The sequence below is a fragment of the Acomys minous genome (genome assembly GCF_964271855.1).
Source record: "Acomys minous genome assembly, chromosome: 14".
Taxonomy (NCBI): domain Eukaryota; kingdom Metazoa; phylum Chordata; class Mammalia; order Rodentia; family Muridae; genus Acomys; species Acomys minous.
In genome coordinates, this window is record NC_140496.1 from 34,280,659 (window position 1) to 34,299,515 (window position 18,857).

Sequence of the window (18,857 nt, forward strand, 5' to 3'; positions counted from 1 at the left end):
CAGCAGTAGGTAGTATCAGATGCAGACCAATGCTGAAACCGAGGCAGGAATGGTGGTCACCATTCCAGGGCAGGGCCTTGCTCTGGTTGGAAACCTAAGAAGATGCCCTACGAGTGACACTTGATCCTCTTAAGTCTTGAATTAAGGGAAGGGTAGACCAAGTTATTTCTAGTCCCAGGAAGCAACTTCATACAACACCTGCTTTAACTGTGGTCCAAGCAAGGTATGATCCATCCCAATATAGAAGCCCAATTGACAGCACCACCCACCCATGCTATACTGTTCCTGGAAGGAAGAGGCTTCTTCCTCTGCGGTTTCAGTTCAGCACTATTCCTGCTCTCTATTTCCAGAATCATAGCCCCAGTGAGGAGACTGTGAGAGTTCATTGACTGAAGGCATAGGATAAAAAAGCCTGGGTTGTATTTGGAGACCACAAGATGTTGAGTTAACTGAGCTATGAGAAGTCAGCCATGGAGAGATGCATGTAGGGAGTGGAAGTAACCAATCTGAGAGATGTATGACAAGTTTCAGGGATGGGGACATCTAAACCCTTTGAGACTGAAGCCGCATGTATCTGAGACAGAGATAGAGAATTTATTCTTTGCCTTCTACCATGGTTTCTTGCCTTGGTCCTATCTTCCCTCACTCAACACACATTCCTCTCTTTGGAATGGGAAGGGCTATCCTTTGCCAGTGAAGATTAGAAAGTAGTAGCTTGTTTTCTGAATTGAGAAGATGTTGCCATCAAGAGATTGTCTTGAGGGTCAGAAGAGACTTTGGACATTTGAACAGTGTCCAGGCTGTTGCAGACAATTCAGATCATTGAAGTTGACTAAATGCATTTTCATCATGGGATGACCATGAGCCTAAGGTGACAAGAGTCAGATGGAATAAAAACACAAACACTCCCAGAAAGGATGATGTCTTTGCACACTTGTTTGTGATTTGTGGCTTTCAGGATGTGACTTGAGTGTCTGTAGACTCAACCTACTTCCTGTCTTTGTGTTTACTGTGCTGTGGTTGAAACTGATCACTCAGTACCCTGCTCAAGCCCTCACCATTGTAGAGTCTTGCTAAATGACATGAGATACAGTGGATGCAAGTGCTCTTCAGTGCTAAGCTATTTTGCTAGCCGAATGTAGTTCTAATGTTAGCTTTGTTGTTTTTGTTTTTGAAGACAAACTGTTTAGCTCTGGCTGTCCTGAAAGTAATTATGTAGACCAAGCTGACCTCCAGCTTAGAGGTCCGCCTGACTCTCTCCAGAGTGCTGGGATTAGATATAGGCCACCTTTGCTGGCTTTTGGTTTCTTTTCATGTATATTAGTGTCTGATGTGCCTGGAACATGGGGTCTTGTACTTGTCAAGCACATGCTGTTGTGCTGACCTTCATCCACATCTTGGATATTGAAATTTGGCAGATTCTATATATTCTCTTTCTCAGGATAGCGTGTATTCCTGACATTAATACTCGCTGAGCCTTCTGAATTGTTAGATTGCAGGTGTGTGGCATTTTTCCTACCTGTTGTGTTTGTCTTCAAATTTTTTGACTGAATATGAGTCTTTGCCTATGGGCATGAATATGCACTGTAGGCTTTGATCTTTTTAAAACCTGCTTTAGGGCTGAAGGGATGATGGCGCAGTGGTTAACAGCACCACATGCTCTTCCAAACATCCCATGTTCAATTTCCAGCAACGACATGGTGGCTCACACCTATCCGTAATGCCCTCTTCTGTCTTGCAAGTGTACATGCAGGTAGAACAATGTATTCATAATAGTAAATAAATAATTTTTTAAAAATCCTACTTTATTTGGGGCTCATTAATGCCTCTCTCACCCTTTCAACCCAGCACCTCACATTAGGAGAGAAAAGGGCTGATAGGGACTATGGAGGTCACCTTCTTACACTCAGTTCCTTGGAGGGAGGTTCCACTCTTAGCTATCAGGATTGTGGCTGACCTATTAAATAGCAAACCCAAAGTTCAGCAAATGTGACTGCAGTGACAACAGCGGACACCTGGCAGAGTTCTCAGGAGCGTTTCTGTTGAAGAGCATCTCAAGGCAGGAGCAATTCTGAGCAGCCAGGCAATATAAAGCAATGCAAAAGGGATTGATTTTCCATATTTGGACTATATTTACTCTCCCATATTCCGTACAGGATGTTTTTCAAATGGCAAAGAACATTTCCCCGCATGAGGCAGTTCTTTTTCTAATAGACAAACACCAAACACCCTCACACAAGGCAGTTTCTCATCCCACACTTGGAATCAAAACCAAAACATGTTTACAGTGCACCCCATGTGTGCCTAGACATCACAGTAGTCAGTAGGTGGCCTCAGAACTCGTGAACTTGGAATAATGGGTAGTTGTGAGCAGCCATGTATGTAGTGGCCATTGAAGCTAATTATTTGCAAGATCATCAAGATCTCTGAATTGCAGAGACATCTCTCCTGCCCCTGTTACTCATTTAATACCAACCCGTGCAGCCAGGTGTGGTAGAGCACACCTTTAATCCCAGCCCTCAAGGAGGCAGAGGCAGGTGGATTGTTGTGAGCTCAAGGTCAGCCTGGTCTAAATAGGAAAAACAGGACAGTGAAGCCTACACTGTCTTGAAAAGAAAGGAAAAAAATAGAACAAAAATGAAGTCAACATTTATATTGCTAATATATTCATCTTGTTGTGTTTGGGATAGAAGCCAGGAAAACTCACTTTAGATAGAGGAACTGAAAATGAACACTCTATTTCCTGAGCACAGGGAGGTGGTCACATTGAGATCTGAACCACATCCTTGAACAGAGACTGTACAATATTTTTAAAGGACAGGAACAAAAAGCTGGAGGAAGAGGAGCCAGAACATTGTCCAATCATATTTTGGCTCAAGGGTTGAGCTGGAAATCAGGATAGGAGTGGCCTCTGGACCTGGGAACATAAACCTGATTGGCCCTGCCAACAAGATGGAGAAGTTGTCCTTGAGTACCAGGCTTGGTCAGGATGTAGGAAGAAGCTATAGTAGGGAGGGAACACATGGGAAGGGAAGTGAGCTTTCTCTTGAAGGCTGTATTCACAATGCAGCAATTTTTATCTTAAGTGTTTGGGCCAAGAAACTTTTTTTGTAACTACGGGGAATCTACAGTAAGGGAGCTTCTAAGAGAATGGGGGCAGCATGGAGATGCTCTAGGCCCCTCATCCTTATGGTTAGAGTCTGGGAACAAAAATGAGATTACTGAGAATTAGTTTCTTTGGCTGGTCCCCAAAAATCTGCTCATGTTAACATGCATTTGCTGTTAGTACGATCTTATCAGTGTTGCAGTTTAAGCTGGGCACTTCAGGATTCTTTAAGATGAAAACAGAACTAGAGTGAGTGTGCAATTCTTTGTAGGAACTTCAGTAAAGTTCTCTGGGTTCTTTCTGTTTCATTCCTTGATTTTTGTAGAGGAGTCAAGGTCTTAATAACTACATCTGTGTGTCCCTGAGCTCATGTCATAGACCAGTCTGTCATCCAACTCAGTGAGATGACCCTGCCTCTGCCTCCTGAGTACTCTTATTAAAGGGATGAGCCAGTACAACCAGCTTGTCTTTTTTTCTTTTCTTTCCTTTTCTTTTTTGTCTTCAGTAATTGTTCATACAGTTTTTCTGATGTAGCCTCAGGACTGTTGATGCTTCTCACAATCCTCTCTCTCTCTCTTTCTCTCTCTCTCTCTCTCTCTCTCTCTCTCTCTCTGTTAATTTTCATTTCTCTTGAAAGGCTATATCCTATTCAAACTATTCAGAAATGATAGAGAAGAATCTTATTCTATTTCCTACGTGACCTGGGTGACCTAACCTGACTTGGTGAGTACATTAGAACTTCTGTGTCAGGAAATAAGTGGAAGAAGGCCAGAGTTATATGAATTCTATGTCAGAGAATTATACATTTTCAGTGTTGTACACATGTATTGGATATTTTAGGGTGCAGTGAACTTGGATGATGTGCATGTGAACTTCACTCGGGAAGAGTGGGCTTTGCTGGACCCTTCCCAGAAAAATCTCTACAAAGATGTGATGCTGGAGACCTATTGGAATCTCACCACTATAGGTAAGACTGTGACAAAAGTTTTGTTTTCAATTTTTAAAATACAGGGCAACTGTTTCTTTGGTATTGATGCTGTTTTGTAATTTGAATAAAAAATGAGGAGGAATGAGGTGATTACGTCAGGCATGGTTGTCAGATTCACTGAAGGGAGTATCATAAGTTTGACCTAATTTCCAAAGATATATCATATATTTTCTGGTACTATGTTTTAGGATACAATTGCGAAGACCACACTATTGAAGAACGTTGTCAAAGATCTAGGAGATATGAAAGGTAATTCTCATGTGCAAGCTGATATGAATATGCCTCCCAAGAAAATTTAACATGTCCTGCATATTTTAAAGGAAAGCACTGCTTTATGTGTGTTGTGGATGAATACATTCTCACAAAACCATGTCCCTCAACGTCTTTTTTTTGTTGTTGTTGTTGTTTCTAGACAGGGTTTCTCTGTGTAACCATGACTATCCTAGACTCACTTTATAGACCAAGCTAGCCTGGAACTCACAGCACTCTGCCTGCCTCTGCCTCCCAAGGTCCTGGATTAAAGCTGTGTGCCACCACACCTGGCTCCCCTAGTGTCATAGCATGTTATACGTGTAGCATGTATCTCAATGTGCAAAGAAGGTATACCTATGGGATAAGTGATAAGTATATGTTCAAAACTTCTAATAAGCACATAGACCATAGTAAAGCAGTTTAGTGAGGGGACAGTTTGTGAGAGTCAAGAAGGTGGTTGTGGAGAAACCTTAATCCCTACACCACATGTCTATGAGGAACAAGCATCAAAGTGTGTGACTGCAATGTGGAGCCCTTTCACTTGTTATTCTTCTTTTAATAGCTATATCTTATGTCACAATGGATACAGGCCATGTGAGCACAGCGATATTGAAAGAAGCACTGTACCTCTGTGGCCCAGAACAAAGAGAAGCTATGTAGTAGTCCCCACTTTTGAGTAGACATTCTGAATGTGATACAAGTTTTCAGTTCACTGGTTTTCCAACTTCCTTGAAACGATCCAGAGACTCATGATGCAGCAAATCCCTATGAGTACTAGGAATGTGGAGATTCTTTTTGTTCTGGTTCACCTTGTAAATGTATGACTCACACCTTAGGGAATTTTATGAATGGAATCAATGTGGTAAAGCTCTGAGTTCTTCTTGTTTTCTTTAAGTACATGAAAGCCTATAAAAAAGGGTGTTACAAACGTGAACCATGTAATAAATCCTCTTACCATCACAGTTATCTTCAAAGTCTCAAAACAACCCACAAAGAAGGGGAGCACCATAAATATAAACAGAGTGATAAGATCTGATTCTTTTTTATCATTAGACCAAAGTGTAAAATTTATTCATACAGATAAAATGATTCATAAGTGGACTGAAAGTGATAAATTCTCAAATGTGCCCATTATCTTTGCAGGAACGAGGGAAATCAAACGGGAGAAAAACCCTTCGAATATCCTGTATGTGATAAAGCCTTTGCATATCACACTCATCCTCAAAGACTTGAAAGAGTTTATACTGGAGAGAAACTGTATGAATGTACCCAATGTGATAAATCCTTTACACATCAAAATAATCTCCGAAAGCATAAAAGAACGCACACTGGAGAGAAACCCTATGAATGTAAGCAATGTGGTAAAGCCTTTGCACAGCACATTCATCTTCAAAATCATGAAAGAACACATACTGGAGAGAAACCCTATGAATGTAAGCAGTGTGGTAAAGCCTTTGCACAGCACAATAGTCTTCAAAGTCATGAAAGAACACATACTGGAGAGAAACCCTATGAATGTAAGCAATGTGGTAAAGCCTTTGCACATCATAGGAGTCTTCAAAAACATAATAGAACACACAGTGGAGAGAAACCCTATGAATGTAAACAATGTGGTAAAGCCTTTGCCCAACACAGTCATCTTAATAATCATGAAAGAACACACACTGGAGAGAAACCTTATGAATGTAAACAATGTGGTAAAGCCTTTGCACATCAGTGTAGTCTTCAAAAACATAAAAGAACACACAATGGAGAGAAACCCTATGAATGTAAACAATGTGGTAAAGCCTTTGCCTAACATATTCATCTTAAAAATCATGAAAGAACACATACTGGAGAGAAACCCTATGAATGTAAGCAATGTGGTAAAGTCTTCGCACAGCACAGACATCTTCAATCTCATGAAAGAACACACACTGGAGAGAAACCCTATGAATGTAAGCAATGTGGTAAAACCTTTGCACATCAGAGTAGTCTTCAAAAACATAAAAGAAGACACAGTGGAGAGAAACCCTATGAATGTAAGCAGTGTGATAAAGCCTTTGGACATCACACTAGTCTTCAAACTCATGAAAGAACGCATACTGGAGAGAAACCCTATGAATGTAAGGAATGTGGTAAAGCCTTTGCCCAACACAGTCATCTTCAAAATCATGAAAGAACACATACTGGGGAGAAACCATATGAATGTAAGCAATGTGGTAAAGCCTTTGCACAGCATAATAATCTTCAAAGTCATGAAAGAACACATACTGGAGAGAAACCCTATGAATGTAAGCAATGTGGTAAAGCCTTTGCATATCTCAGTAATCTCCAAAAACATAAAAGAACACACAGTGAAGAGAAACCTTATGAATGTAAGCAGTTAGGTAAAGCCTTTGCACAGTACAGTTGTCTTCTAAGTAATGAAAGAACACATAGTGAAAAGAAACCCTATGAATGTAAGCAATGTGGTAAAGCCTTTTCACGGTAGAGTTATCTTCAAAATCATGAAAGAACACACTGGAAGAAAACCATATGAATGTAAACAATGTGGTAAAGCCTTTGCACAGCAGCGTGATTTCAAAGGCATGAAAAAACATGTGCTGGAGAGAAACACTATGAATGTAAGCAATGTGGTAAAGCCTTTGCATATCTCAGTAATCTCTAAAAACATAAAAGAACACACAGTGAAGAGAAACCTTATGAATGTAAGCAGTTAGGTAAAGCCTTTGCACAGTACAGTTGTCTTCTAAGTAATGAAAGAACACATAGTGAAAAGAAACCCTATGAATGTAAGCAATGTGGTAAAGCCTTTTCACGGTAGAGTTATCTTCAAAATCATGAAAGAACACACTGGAAGAAAACCATATGAATGTAAACAATGTGGTAAAGCCTTTGCACAGCAGCGTGATTTCAAAGGCATAAAAAAATATGTGCTGGAGAGAAACACTATGAATGTAAGCAATGTGGTAAAGCCTTTGCTCAACAGAGTCATCTTCAAAGTCATGAAAGAACACATACTGCAGAGAAACACTATGAATGTAATAAATGTGGTAAAGCCTTTGCACAATACAGTAATTTCCAAATACATAAAAGAATACACAGTGAAGAGAAGCCATATTAATATAAGCAGTGTTGTAAATCCTTTGCATATCTCATAGTCTCCACGTACATAAAAGAGCACACACTGGAGAGAAACTCCATGAATGTAAGCAATGTGCTAAAGCCTTTTATGTCACATGATTTTCAAAGGCATGAGAGAACACACACTGGAAGCAAATCCTGTGAACGTATCCAATATTGTAATGACATTGCACACTATAATAGTTTCCAAATACATTTTGAAAACTGATGTGGTCAATTCAAAATAGTGTGAATAAGGTCACTGCATTTAAGAAGCATATTAAAATACTTGATTGTGTAGGTATGCCATTCATTGTATATAGGTCTTATAATTCATAAACAAATACCCTGTGTCTCAAAAAAATATTTGTTTTATATTTGAAGTTGAGCATGGTAAGGATTGTGTTTGAACTATTATAAACAGTACTGTGTTAAAAAGACCATGCTGACTTTATATATTTAGTACTATGAATGGATTGGTTGGGATTTGGTGTTGTAGAGCTCACATGTTTACACTCAGGGCTTTATTTCCTCTGGCAGAATTACTTTATTAAAGTGACCCTTTATTTTCTAAAGTAACATGTTGGTGCATTTTCTCTGTTGCTTCTAGCCAAGTGCTTTCAGTTCGACCGTCGGCAAGATCACATGGTGTGAATGTTGTTGCCATCCTTCTGTAAATAGTGATTTGTTCATTAGCTGTGCACTGCTTCTGTCTGTCTTAAGACTGGCATTAAAATCGTAAGCCTCTTTTCCCCAGTAGTGTAGCCTTTGAAAACTACTTTAAGTTATTGATGCATTTCATATTTTTGCACAATCTATATTTCAAATTACATCCTTCATCATTTTTCTTAATTCATTTAGATTAAATCTTGCCTTAAACTCCCAAATTGCTATGCCATTAGCTTTAATGTACATGTATATGTTTAATTTAGTTTCAAAATCAGGTTCTGTGTAGTAAAAAAAAAAATAGTCTCCCAATACATAAATTAACTCATAGCAGAGAGAAACCTAATGAAAATCTCCAATGTGGTAGAAAGTTTGCATATCACTGTCATTTTCTATTTCTTTTTGTTTTTGTTTTTGTTTTTTGAGACAGAGTTTCTCTGTGTAGGCTTGGCAATCCTGGACTCACTTTGTAGATCAGGCTGGCCTCAAACTCACAGCGATCCACCTGCCTCTGCCTCCAAGTCCTGGGATTAAAGGTGTGCGCCACCATGCCCGGCATCACTGTCATTTTCAAAGGCATAAAAGAATACAGATTGGAGAAAAGCCCTATCGATGCGGTAAACCCTTTGCATGTCACAGTAGTCTCTCAATACATAAAAGTACACACACTGGAGAGAAACCCTATGAATGTAACCAATGTGGTAAAGCCTTTGCATGTCGCAGGCATCTTCAAAAACATGAAGGAATTCATACAGGAGAGAAACATGAGTGTAATGAATATGATGAAGCTTTTGTACATTCCATCATGAATGAATTCATAAGGAAGAACAACCTAATGAAAGTATTTACATGGTGATGCCACTGTACATTTCTATAGTGCTCATCATCATGAAGGAAGTTGTACTGGAGAGAAGTTCTGTGAATGGAAAGAATGAGGTAAGTGCTTTGTGTTATGGGGTCTACTGAGATGCAACACAACTCACACCCCCAAGTCAATGAAACACACAAGAGTGTATAGTAATCAAGGCACTACTGATTGATCAGGGCCACTGAACATACATGGGAGCTGAACTACAGCACACAGACCTCTGCCCCTGAGTGAGAATGTTAGAGAGCTTTTGAACTTGAAAACCATAATCATCTGAGGCAAGTTCCAGCTACATTTTGCCACCCATCAGGATTTAGGGAGAAGGTCTTTCCTTATGCAGGTGATCTATGTCAACTGAAACCAAATGTAGGTTTTACAGTCTAAACAGTCATACCCATTTGGGTTTTTTCTTGTTGTTTTTTGTTTGTTTGTTTGTTGTGTGTGTGTGTGTGTGTGTGTGTGTGTGTGTGTGTGTGTGTGATTAACAAGAGGTATTGTGTTTTGAGGAATAAAAGATGAGTAAGAGTGGGGCTGGAGAGATGGCTCAGAGGTTAAGAGCACTGTCTGTTCTTCCAGAGATCCTGAGTTCAATTCCCAGCAACCACATGGTGGTTCACAACCATCTATAATGTGATCTGATGCCCTCTTCTGGCCTGCAGGGGTACAAGCAGGCAGAGCACTGTATATGTCAAAAATAAATCTTATTTTAAAAAAAGATGAGTAAGAGAAGCTGTGGTTAGGAGGAGTCATTACTCCTCCCTCCAGTGGAGTCTGTATTACAAATACTACACAGGCCTGAGGCCACGACCCCTCAAAAGGTGAGAGTGTCCTGGACTGGCCCTTATGTTTCTGTCAGGAGAAAACCTGAAGTTCTTTTCCCTCATTGTGCTGGAATCTGTTCTTTCTTATTACCTCTACTGCACTCCCAAATCTGGACATTTTAGCAGCAGCTTTACTTTGAGACAACCTGGCTCTGACTCGGGATTGCAGCCAGGTGCTGCCCAGGTCCAGAGTAGTTCTGCTTCACTTCCTCATATTGAAAGAGGCATAAGTAGACATTAATCATTACCTAATAAGTTATATTATGGCTTACAAAGAAAGAGTGGATTTCAAAAATTCCAAATCATGATGCTCAGATGTGAGATGATGGAACTAAAGAAAAGGAAAAAACTGTCTTGGCACACAGGTGCTAGGCACAGGTTTCGTTAGGGGTAGAACGTTGACCCTGGACAAAGGGAACACATACATATTGATCCTAAGCCAGTAACGTAGAAGTGATGATGTCTTTGCTGTGTGTTCATTCAAAGTTGTAGTTCAAAAGAGGACAACACAACAACTTTGCATTCTGCACCTGAACTGTGTGTGCCTGATTGCTCACTGACTTCCTTGAACCTGCTCTGTGGGAAAATGTAACCACAAGCCCCCCTGCTTTTGAGATGCATGTTTAACAACTTAGACTACATAGCTGCAGACACAAACTCAATTTTGAGTTGCTCTGCTTGTCACTTGCCGATCTCTGTTCACCAATGCTTCAAGACCTCCCATCCCCATGGTCCGATCCCAGACAGAGCCTCACTGAGGCACAAAGATGACTAATGGAATCTGTTCAGCTATTGTGAAGTCCACAGCTCTGCTAGGATCTGGGAACTTGAGCTTAGTTTCAACCGATGATTAAATGGAGGCTGTGTTGGTTAGTATTGTGTTGCAACTTGTCACAAGCTAGTGTCATCAGACATGAAGAACCTCAGTTGAGAAAATACCTCCATGGGATCCAGCTGTAAGGCAATTTCTCTGTTAGTGATCAATGGGGGAAAGTCCATTGTGGATGTTGCCCTCTTTGGGCTGGTGGTCCTGGCTTCTCAAAGAAGGCAGCTGAGTAGGCCGAGGAAAGCAAGCAACTAAGCAGCTTTCCTCCATGTTCTCTGCATAAGCTCCTGCCTCCAGTGTCCAGCCCTGCTTGACTTCCATGCGTGATTGCCCCAGTGATAGAATATAATCTGGAGGTGTACCCTGAATAAACTCTTTTCTTACCACTTGCTTTTTAGTCATGTTGTTTCTTTGCAGCAATAGTAACATTAGGGAAGACAGAGGCTGACAACAAAAAAGCAATACTTAAAACAGGCTTTTCCCTCCTTGTTCCCAACATTTGTATACCATTGTATTCTTCAAATAAATAAAAGATCATATATTGGAGAGAAACCCTATAAACATAATCAATGCGGTAAAGCCTTTTCACAGCACCCTTACCTACTAATGCAGAAAGAACATGGAGCAGAGGTGTGCATAGGAATAAGCGATGTAGTAAAGTCTTTGCATGTAACAGTAGTCTTGGCAATATTGAGAAGAGGCCGTGCTGCAGAGAAAACCCATAATTGTAGTCGGTGTGATAATATGTTGCACATCATGGTTTCGGTACACAATATTAAAATCTTTAGTGTGCTCACACCTTTAATCCCAGCACTGGGGAGGCAGAAGCAGGTTGATCATTGTGAATTTGAGGCCACTCTGGTCTACAAAATGAGTCTCCCATAGCCAAGGCTACACAGAGAATCCCTGTCTTGAAAAACCAAAAGCAGAAACAAACACAAAACCTTTAGTGTGTAATCAGTGTGTTAAAGCCTTTGCATATCACAGTGTTTTTGAGGACCTGAAAAGATTCCTACTGTCAGGAGTCTATGACTAGAAAGTATTTGGTAAGACCTTCAGTGTACAGACTTCCATTGAGTTACATAGAATATTAATTTTGGAGAAAAGAATGGGACATGCATCAACAACCTATTCTAACAGCATGATGCCCCTCTTGGTTATCTTTGGACTACAAACTCCTATGGACAGCGCCTGGTGAATTTAATAATAAGGTAACTCACTTAGCTTTCACAGTTCCCTTCAATTACCTAAAATAATGCATGCAGGTGTAAAACTTTACGTTTTGTATTAGTGCCTTTTCTGTTGCTGTGACCAAACATAATGTCTAAGGTAACTTATAAGTTGCCTTGTAAGGTTAATTTATAAGTTGAATTTAGCGTATGGTTCGTGGGATATGGGATCATCATGAAAGCAGCATGCAACAAGTGTGACACATCAGGGGTCCAAACAGGAAGCTCAGAGCTCACACCTTCCACCTGCAGCATGAAGCAGAGAGTGGGAACTGAGAAAGCTGAGCATGCCAAGTGATGTATTTCCTCCAGCAGGGCAGCATTTCCTAAGTCTTCCCAAATGATACCACCAACTGAGAAGGATTGATTTCTCTGGCTTCAAGCCTACATGCTTGCTCTCTGTTACATGAACCAATTTATGATAGAGGAAAACTCTGTAGGTAAGCAAGCCTTTAGGTGCCTCAACACCTGAGTTACAGGAACGAATGAGAAAAACATTCATGGGTAAAAAATATTTGCTTAACTACTTGTTTTAATTTATTATGTAATGTGAGTGTGCATGTGAGTGTATGTGTGTGTTAGAGAGAGGGGGAAGAGAGAGACAGATAAGGAGACGGAGAGAGAGAGAGAGAGACAGAGAGACAGAGAGACTGAACATGTGTGTACCTGTGTTCTGGTTTCCAAGAGGATTAATCCTTTTAATCTTCTTGTAGCAGGAGTTACAGGAAGTTATCAAAAACCTCACCTTGGTCCAGGGAATGAACTTGCTCAGTCATGTCCCTAGCTCTGAAGTATTTTAACACCTTTGATGTCAGGCAGTAGGAAATAACTCATATATGAGAAAAACCCTATTTATATGAATGCTTTGAGAAAGACTTTAGATATCATGTGACAAATCTATTTACAGACTTTATTAGGACATCCTTACATGCTTCCTGTGCCTTCTGTTCATCTTCTGTTTGCACTGTACTGTCCCGTGGTGACAGGTATTTTTCTGCCGCAGTGTATAGAATGGGATCCCATCACCTAAGTGATCCATTGTTCATTTATGTATAAGTCAGGTTGTGATCATACTTTTCCTGTAGTGGTGTCTGTGAGAAGGTGGTGGGTAGTTGTCCTGGTTTTAGTTTTCATATTTTCACAATCCCTTGAGATGTTGTTTGTTATCCAGCCTGGTTTGCATGTCAGTTATTAGTCAAGGCTCCATTGGACCTCTTGATTCTCATGGGTCAGCCTCCTTACTACAAGGCCAGGAGTAGGAGATGTACCCCCAATATGTCCTGTTTTGTCAATACATTTAACAATATTAACGTTAAAATGGTTATTAGAAGAAAATATAAGAAATATTAAGTAGAGCTGGGTGTGGTGGTGCACGCCTTTAATCCCAGCACCCGGGAGACAGAGGCAGGCGGATCGCTGTGAGTTCGAGGCCAGCCTGCTCTACAAAGCCCGTCCAGGACAGCCAAGGCTACACAGAGTGACTCTGTCTCAAAAAACAAAAAAAAAAAAAAAGGAACATGTGTACTCAAGGCAGCATTTTTGTCTATCTGGTAGAGAGGTAATGAAGCAGGGTAATCAGCAATCAGCTGTAGATATCATAATGCAGCTTCGTTTATGCAGATGTGCTGGAGTCCAACTCAGGGTGAGGACTGGGCTGCAAGAGTGGCAATGGAGGAATCAGACAAGGGACACCTTTTACTGTTATTCTATGAGAGATGGACAGAGAGGAAGCACATCTGCCTTCTCTGACAACCTGTGTCTTTATACACAAAATCATTTCCTCATTAACTATGATCATTTATTTCAAACATTTTATAGTACAGTGAAAAATATCTTCCTTGATTACATAAGCATATTAAACTAACCAAAACAAAGTGAGCAAACAACAACTTTTATAAGAACTAAAAATTAGCATTATGATACAATCAGTTTTCTTTTAACTAGGTGTCTTTTTTCTTTAAGATGGATGCCATAGCTCAATCATGTTCATAGCTGCCTTATTTGGAATGCCAACCTGGATGTCACTCTGTGGAAGAATGGATAAAGAAACTGTGGCACATTACACTATGGAATACTACTCAGCTATTAAAAACAAGGAAATTCTGAAATTTGTGGGCAAATGGAAGGAACTAGAAATGATTGTCCTGAGGGAGTTAACCCAGATCCATAGAGACACACATGGTATATCCTCACTTAAAATTGGACACTACCCCAAAAGGACTGTGTTGAAAGTCTTCCCTTAGCAGGAGATTGGGATAGATGGGGAGACTTCCTATTGGGACTCTGGGCAGCAGAAGTATGGGAGAATGGGGAAATAGAAGGACCAGAGTGTCCTAGAAACCTACAAGAGGACCACCAAGGCTGGGAGATCTGGACCTAGGAGGGTCTGCTCAAGCTACTCTACCAACCAAGACAATGCATACAGTAAACCTAGCACCCCTATTCAGATCTAGTCAATGAAGAGCACATTCTCCACATTTGTATGGAGATTGGGGATGAATCCGACACGAGCTCTGGTGCCCCATATTTGATCACTTTCCCTTGGTGGGGAGGCCTGGTGACACTCAGAGAAAGGATAAACAGGATACCAGGGTGAGACTTGATATGCTATGACCATATGGTGAGGAAGGAGGTCCCCTTCTGTCACAGACCTAGGGGAGTAGAATAGGGTGAAAGAAGGAGGGAGTGAGAAACAGGAAGATACAAATGAGGGGATACCAATTGAGATGGAATCTGAATAAATTAATTAAATAAAAAAATCAAACAAACAAAAAGATTGGTGCCATAAGCCTTGAGTTTACAGAAGTGCTAGACAAGATGACTCTGTTTAGTTTGGCCCTTTTTAAGTTTGGCAGAGAGTTAATAGGTCAGAAGTTATTTCCTACAACCTGTTCTATTAAGCTTTTCCTGCATCATTTAGTTAGCCTGTTATAAATACCTCATCTTTCTATGGAAGCCCAAATCTCAGTCTCTTGTTTAATTTTTTTTTGCTTTTACTTTATTATATTTAACATAAAACCACCATCCTTTCCTTGGAAATACTGTACAGACTTTTTACCATTATATAAACAATTTTTAAGCAAAGGCAGTCTGTCCTTTGTTTTTCTTCAATATCAGAAAAGTCCTGGTCTGACAACTCTCCTCAGGAAGACAGGCAGTTCATTGAGCCACAATGTCCTTCTCTGTGTCTTTGTCATAAAGCCTTGTTTCAGTATGACCCTTATCTTAATTACATTCCGGAAATGGTAGGAGAACATCACGTGTTAAATGTGTGAACTCTTGGGTATATGGTTTTCATTTCTTTCCATGAGAAGGCTCATTTAAAAGTGGATGATGTCATGTTTGAGCTCTGGGTGTCCTTTGACGTCTGGATGTCTCCTCCAGTAATTTGAAGTTTGAGGCTGCACTTAGGATCTCACCTTGTGTCCATGGGGCTACTTCACTTCTAATATTCTTTTCCATGCCTGCTGTGACATCAGGGCCCTGGTGGTGTCCACTGCCCATCTCTTGGTCCTCACTATCCTTTTCCCGGCCTCAGGGGTTGGTCTTGAGATGTAGTTGTTGAGAATGGCGTTGCTGCTGCCATGTATGCACATTGTACCTGTGCTTGTCCCAGAAAACTTGTTTTGACTCTTCTCTGTGTAAGAAATTTTCTCCCCTGAACTTCTCTTTTCACTTTTTCCTGGCTAGTGTCCTGCTCTTGTTCCTGCACAGGCACTGTTTTCACTTGATTGTGTTGTTTCTGATCTATGAAACTGCAATATAGAATCTGATATTGCTGTAGGTGTCACAGGGCTTGTGTGATCTCTGTGACGGTCAGAGTGCACTTAATCACCAGTCTGAAGGTTTTACAACAACATTAGAGACTTTTCTTGTGGTGTTACTGAACACTTTCCTTGTACTAGGGCACTAGTGACCTTTCACCCCATGTGCAAACTTCACCTCCTCGTACGCAGCTCCTGGGAGTCTTTGCACACTTGCTGCTTTAGTTTTCTTGGATCTTCTTCCTGAGGTTTCCATAGTTGATCTTTCCCAGATTCTTCACATCCAAGCTGCATTTCACTCTGCTCCAGTTTCAACCTCTTCCAAAGCTATGCTGGCCATTCAGAGAGAGCACAGGCTCCCTCTCTATCTTTCCATTTCACCTCTGGATTCCTAGGCTAATGGCTCCATGCTGCTGTTGAGGTTGCCATGCAGAGTGAGGACTTAGGTTACCTCTCCTCAGATGCCTGCTGACACTTCTGGTCCAGCCTTCTGATAGCAAAGTGAAATTACCTGGCATCTGACTCTGGGTTGGTACTCTTGTGCTATTGTCCTCCTGGTGACTTAAGGATCCCTTAGTCTACTTTGAGATACCTTATGCACACTGATCCAAGGCCATAAACCACTGGAGGAAGAGCTCAGATTTCCCCTTTCTCAGTAGAGTGTGCTTTTGGCTTTGAGGTCAGTCAAAACATGAAGGCAGATGGGGGTTACAGAATCAATGAGTACTTTATGTATGGTGTATGGATCCATTGAGCTTTTTCCTTAAGGTTACAGTTCTTTGGTCCTACTGAAATAAAAACCCATGGGTTCAGGTACTTTTCTTTGTGGTTAGATGTATGGTTCCAGAGCGCAACAAACCTCTGTAGACACTCAAATTGTGGAAACCACTGTGATCTTTTGTACCAGTAGTCTGAAAGCACTTTGAAAAGTAAAAAGTCAAAAGTTTTTCTTTAACAATTACACTGTATCAGAGAACTAAATAACACTCATTATTTAATTGTAGAAAACCAAATAAATTAGGTGTTTTTTGAGAAAAGACCAAAAATAGTTAGAGGAATGGCTCTTTCTGTAAACTCTGCCAGACAGAGAGAACAAAGCTGCAACTCTTGGTATTTAAATGTGCTTTTAACTGCTTTTTTCAGTTACCAACAATCTGTATTCAATACTGCATCTACAGAAAATCCATACCATATGTGGTCTATCAATACTGCACATTTATTTGGTGATTATAAGTTGATAATTTCAAATCAAATAGGGGACACATGCCATGGATCAGCCTGGTGAGCTGGTCATTGGAAAATCCAAAACCTCAGTGAAATCCATGAGCCCCACAGGACAAAAGGACAGAATCAAGTCACCCGAGATGTCCTCTGACCTCCATGAGTGTTCTGGGAAGCAAGCAGTTGTCCCACCCACATGATATGAATAAACGCATGGACTGCAATAAGCTTTATGAGGTGAACTGAAGAAAGCCACTTCTTATAGCCTTTTATGTATGCAGTTCTGAGGAGCTGTGCTTCTCCCCCATGCAATTCAGGATAAGTCCACTAGAGGGATGCAGAGGTACCACAGTGACTAGCCTATATATCAGCTCTTTTCTGCCTTGCTCTCTGGCCCAGAGGGGCATCTCAGAGCCCAGAACTACAGGAGGAGCACAAATGCCTCTACACGGGTCCTTTAACCCGTGAGGCCTCATCTCACACTCTTCAACCTGAGGACCCTGGGAGTGAATGCCGGATCCACCACTTACAAGTGATTGTCTATCAATATGCTTGTTTCTGAGGATTTAGTACTTGTAAAGGAGATCGTGGTGGCATCCTCCTTGTTAGCGTTCCTTTCCCCTTAGGGGAGCTGGTTAAAACTGTGTTTGCTGCTTACTGAAAAGTGCATCTGTGACTTTAACATGTGATTACCACATGAACAGCAGCGCGATGCAGGAGACCTTTGTCAAAGTCACATCCAAGACTGAGCACTTCTGTAGCCTTAAGTAACATTTAAATTATGTAAGTGAGAACAATCTGTACCTCCTTCACAAGGGCTCATTGAGTAGATCCCTATGTGAACAGCACTTCAAGTTGATTCAGTTTAATAATCATATTTAATAGGCAAATGCTATAAGGCTCTAGTGATGCTTTCCCATGAGGCATTGTGCTGAGCAATCAGGCCTGTCTCTCCCACACTGTTCCACATCATCCTGGCTGTGTAAGGAAAAGAACAAATAAACTGTTTTCAACAGACATGCACTCTTGGGGACCCATAGGGAAACACATATTAAAATTAAAGAAGGTGCCATTATGAAATTCTCAAATAGTCAAAATTGAAGTACAAAATGTATTGACAGAAATTTGTGTTGATTGTGTTGCTGTAGTATGAAGTTGCAGATCCACTCCCATGAGCAATTCCACACAGACAAAGATAGAAATGAGTTATGCTCCCTACAATCTACAATGTTGCTCCCTTCAAGAGGGTACTTGAGTGAATACCAGCCAGTTATCAACTTACTCTCCTGCTAGAAACACTTCCCTGTGCACAGAAGGACACAATAAAGGGAACCAGAGCTGCGTCCCCTTGAAATAGCAAAACCTGCAATAATACAGTCGCACTCAGGAGACAGAGAACAGGGTGATACTACCATTAGTAAGGAATGAAGGAAGCTGCCCAGCCCCTAGTCCACAGCAACAGGAACATATCCCCTCCTGTCATTCTGAGAATAGACAAAAAACAGAAGCACGTCCTACAGAGCAGAAACAAGGAACTAAGTCTGTGTAAGAAAAACTTCCTGGTACTTCCAGAGCAGCAATTTTTAACCTGCTGAAAGGATGACAGTTTTAAACAACACAAATCTGTCATCTCAACTTTAGACGTCAGCAGTCCACAGTGGGAGACTCTGGGTAGAGGCAGGTTCTGAATGTGGCTGGGAGTCCATAGGAGAACCTACAGCATCCTGTTTGCAGGTGTTAAAAGCCCCTGGAATTCCCCATGTAAAGTCAATACGCCATTGTGCACACAAGACAACATTCTCTCAGTGTGGGGCAAGATATTCTCCACTCTTCTTTTTAAATCCGGTGTCCCAAAATGAACAAGTAACACAAATACCAAACAAACAAGCAAAGAAAGAAAAAGCAACAACAACTCAAGATTGAAAGAGTTGTTTATGGGATGGAGAGATGGCTCAGCTGTTAAGAACACGGACTGCTCTTCCAGAGGTCATAAGTTCATTCCCCAGGAACC

The 18,857-nt window shown here is 40.9% G+C and overlaps 2 protein-coding genes across 2 annotated transcripts in view; both read left to right on the forward strand.

Annotated features, from left to right (window-relative positions):
- LOC311583834 (uncharacterized protein) overlaps positions 1-18,857 on the forward strand; it is a 249,954-nt gene that overhangs the window by 7,712 nt on the left and 223,385 nt on the right. The gene's annotated exons all lie outside the window — the stretch shown is intronic.
- LOC311583061 (uncharacterized protein) lies at positions 2,953-6,149 on the forward strand (the record flags this gene model as incomplete). Its single annotated transcript, XM_084756409.1, has 3 exons — positions 2,953-2,983; positions 4,283-4,343; positions 5,490-6,149. 3 exons carry the CDS (start codon positions 2,953-2,955, stop codon positions 6,142-6,144), a joined length of 747 nt encoding a protein of 248 aa, XP_084612535.1. The 3' UTR covers positions 6,145-6,149.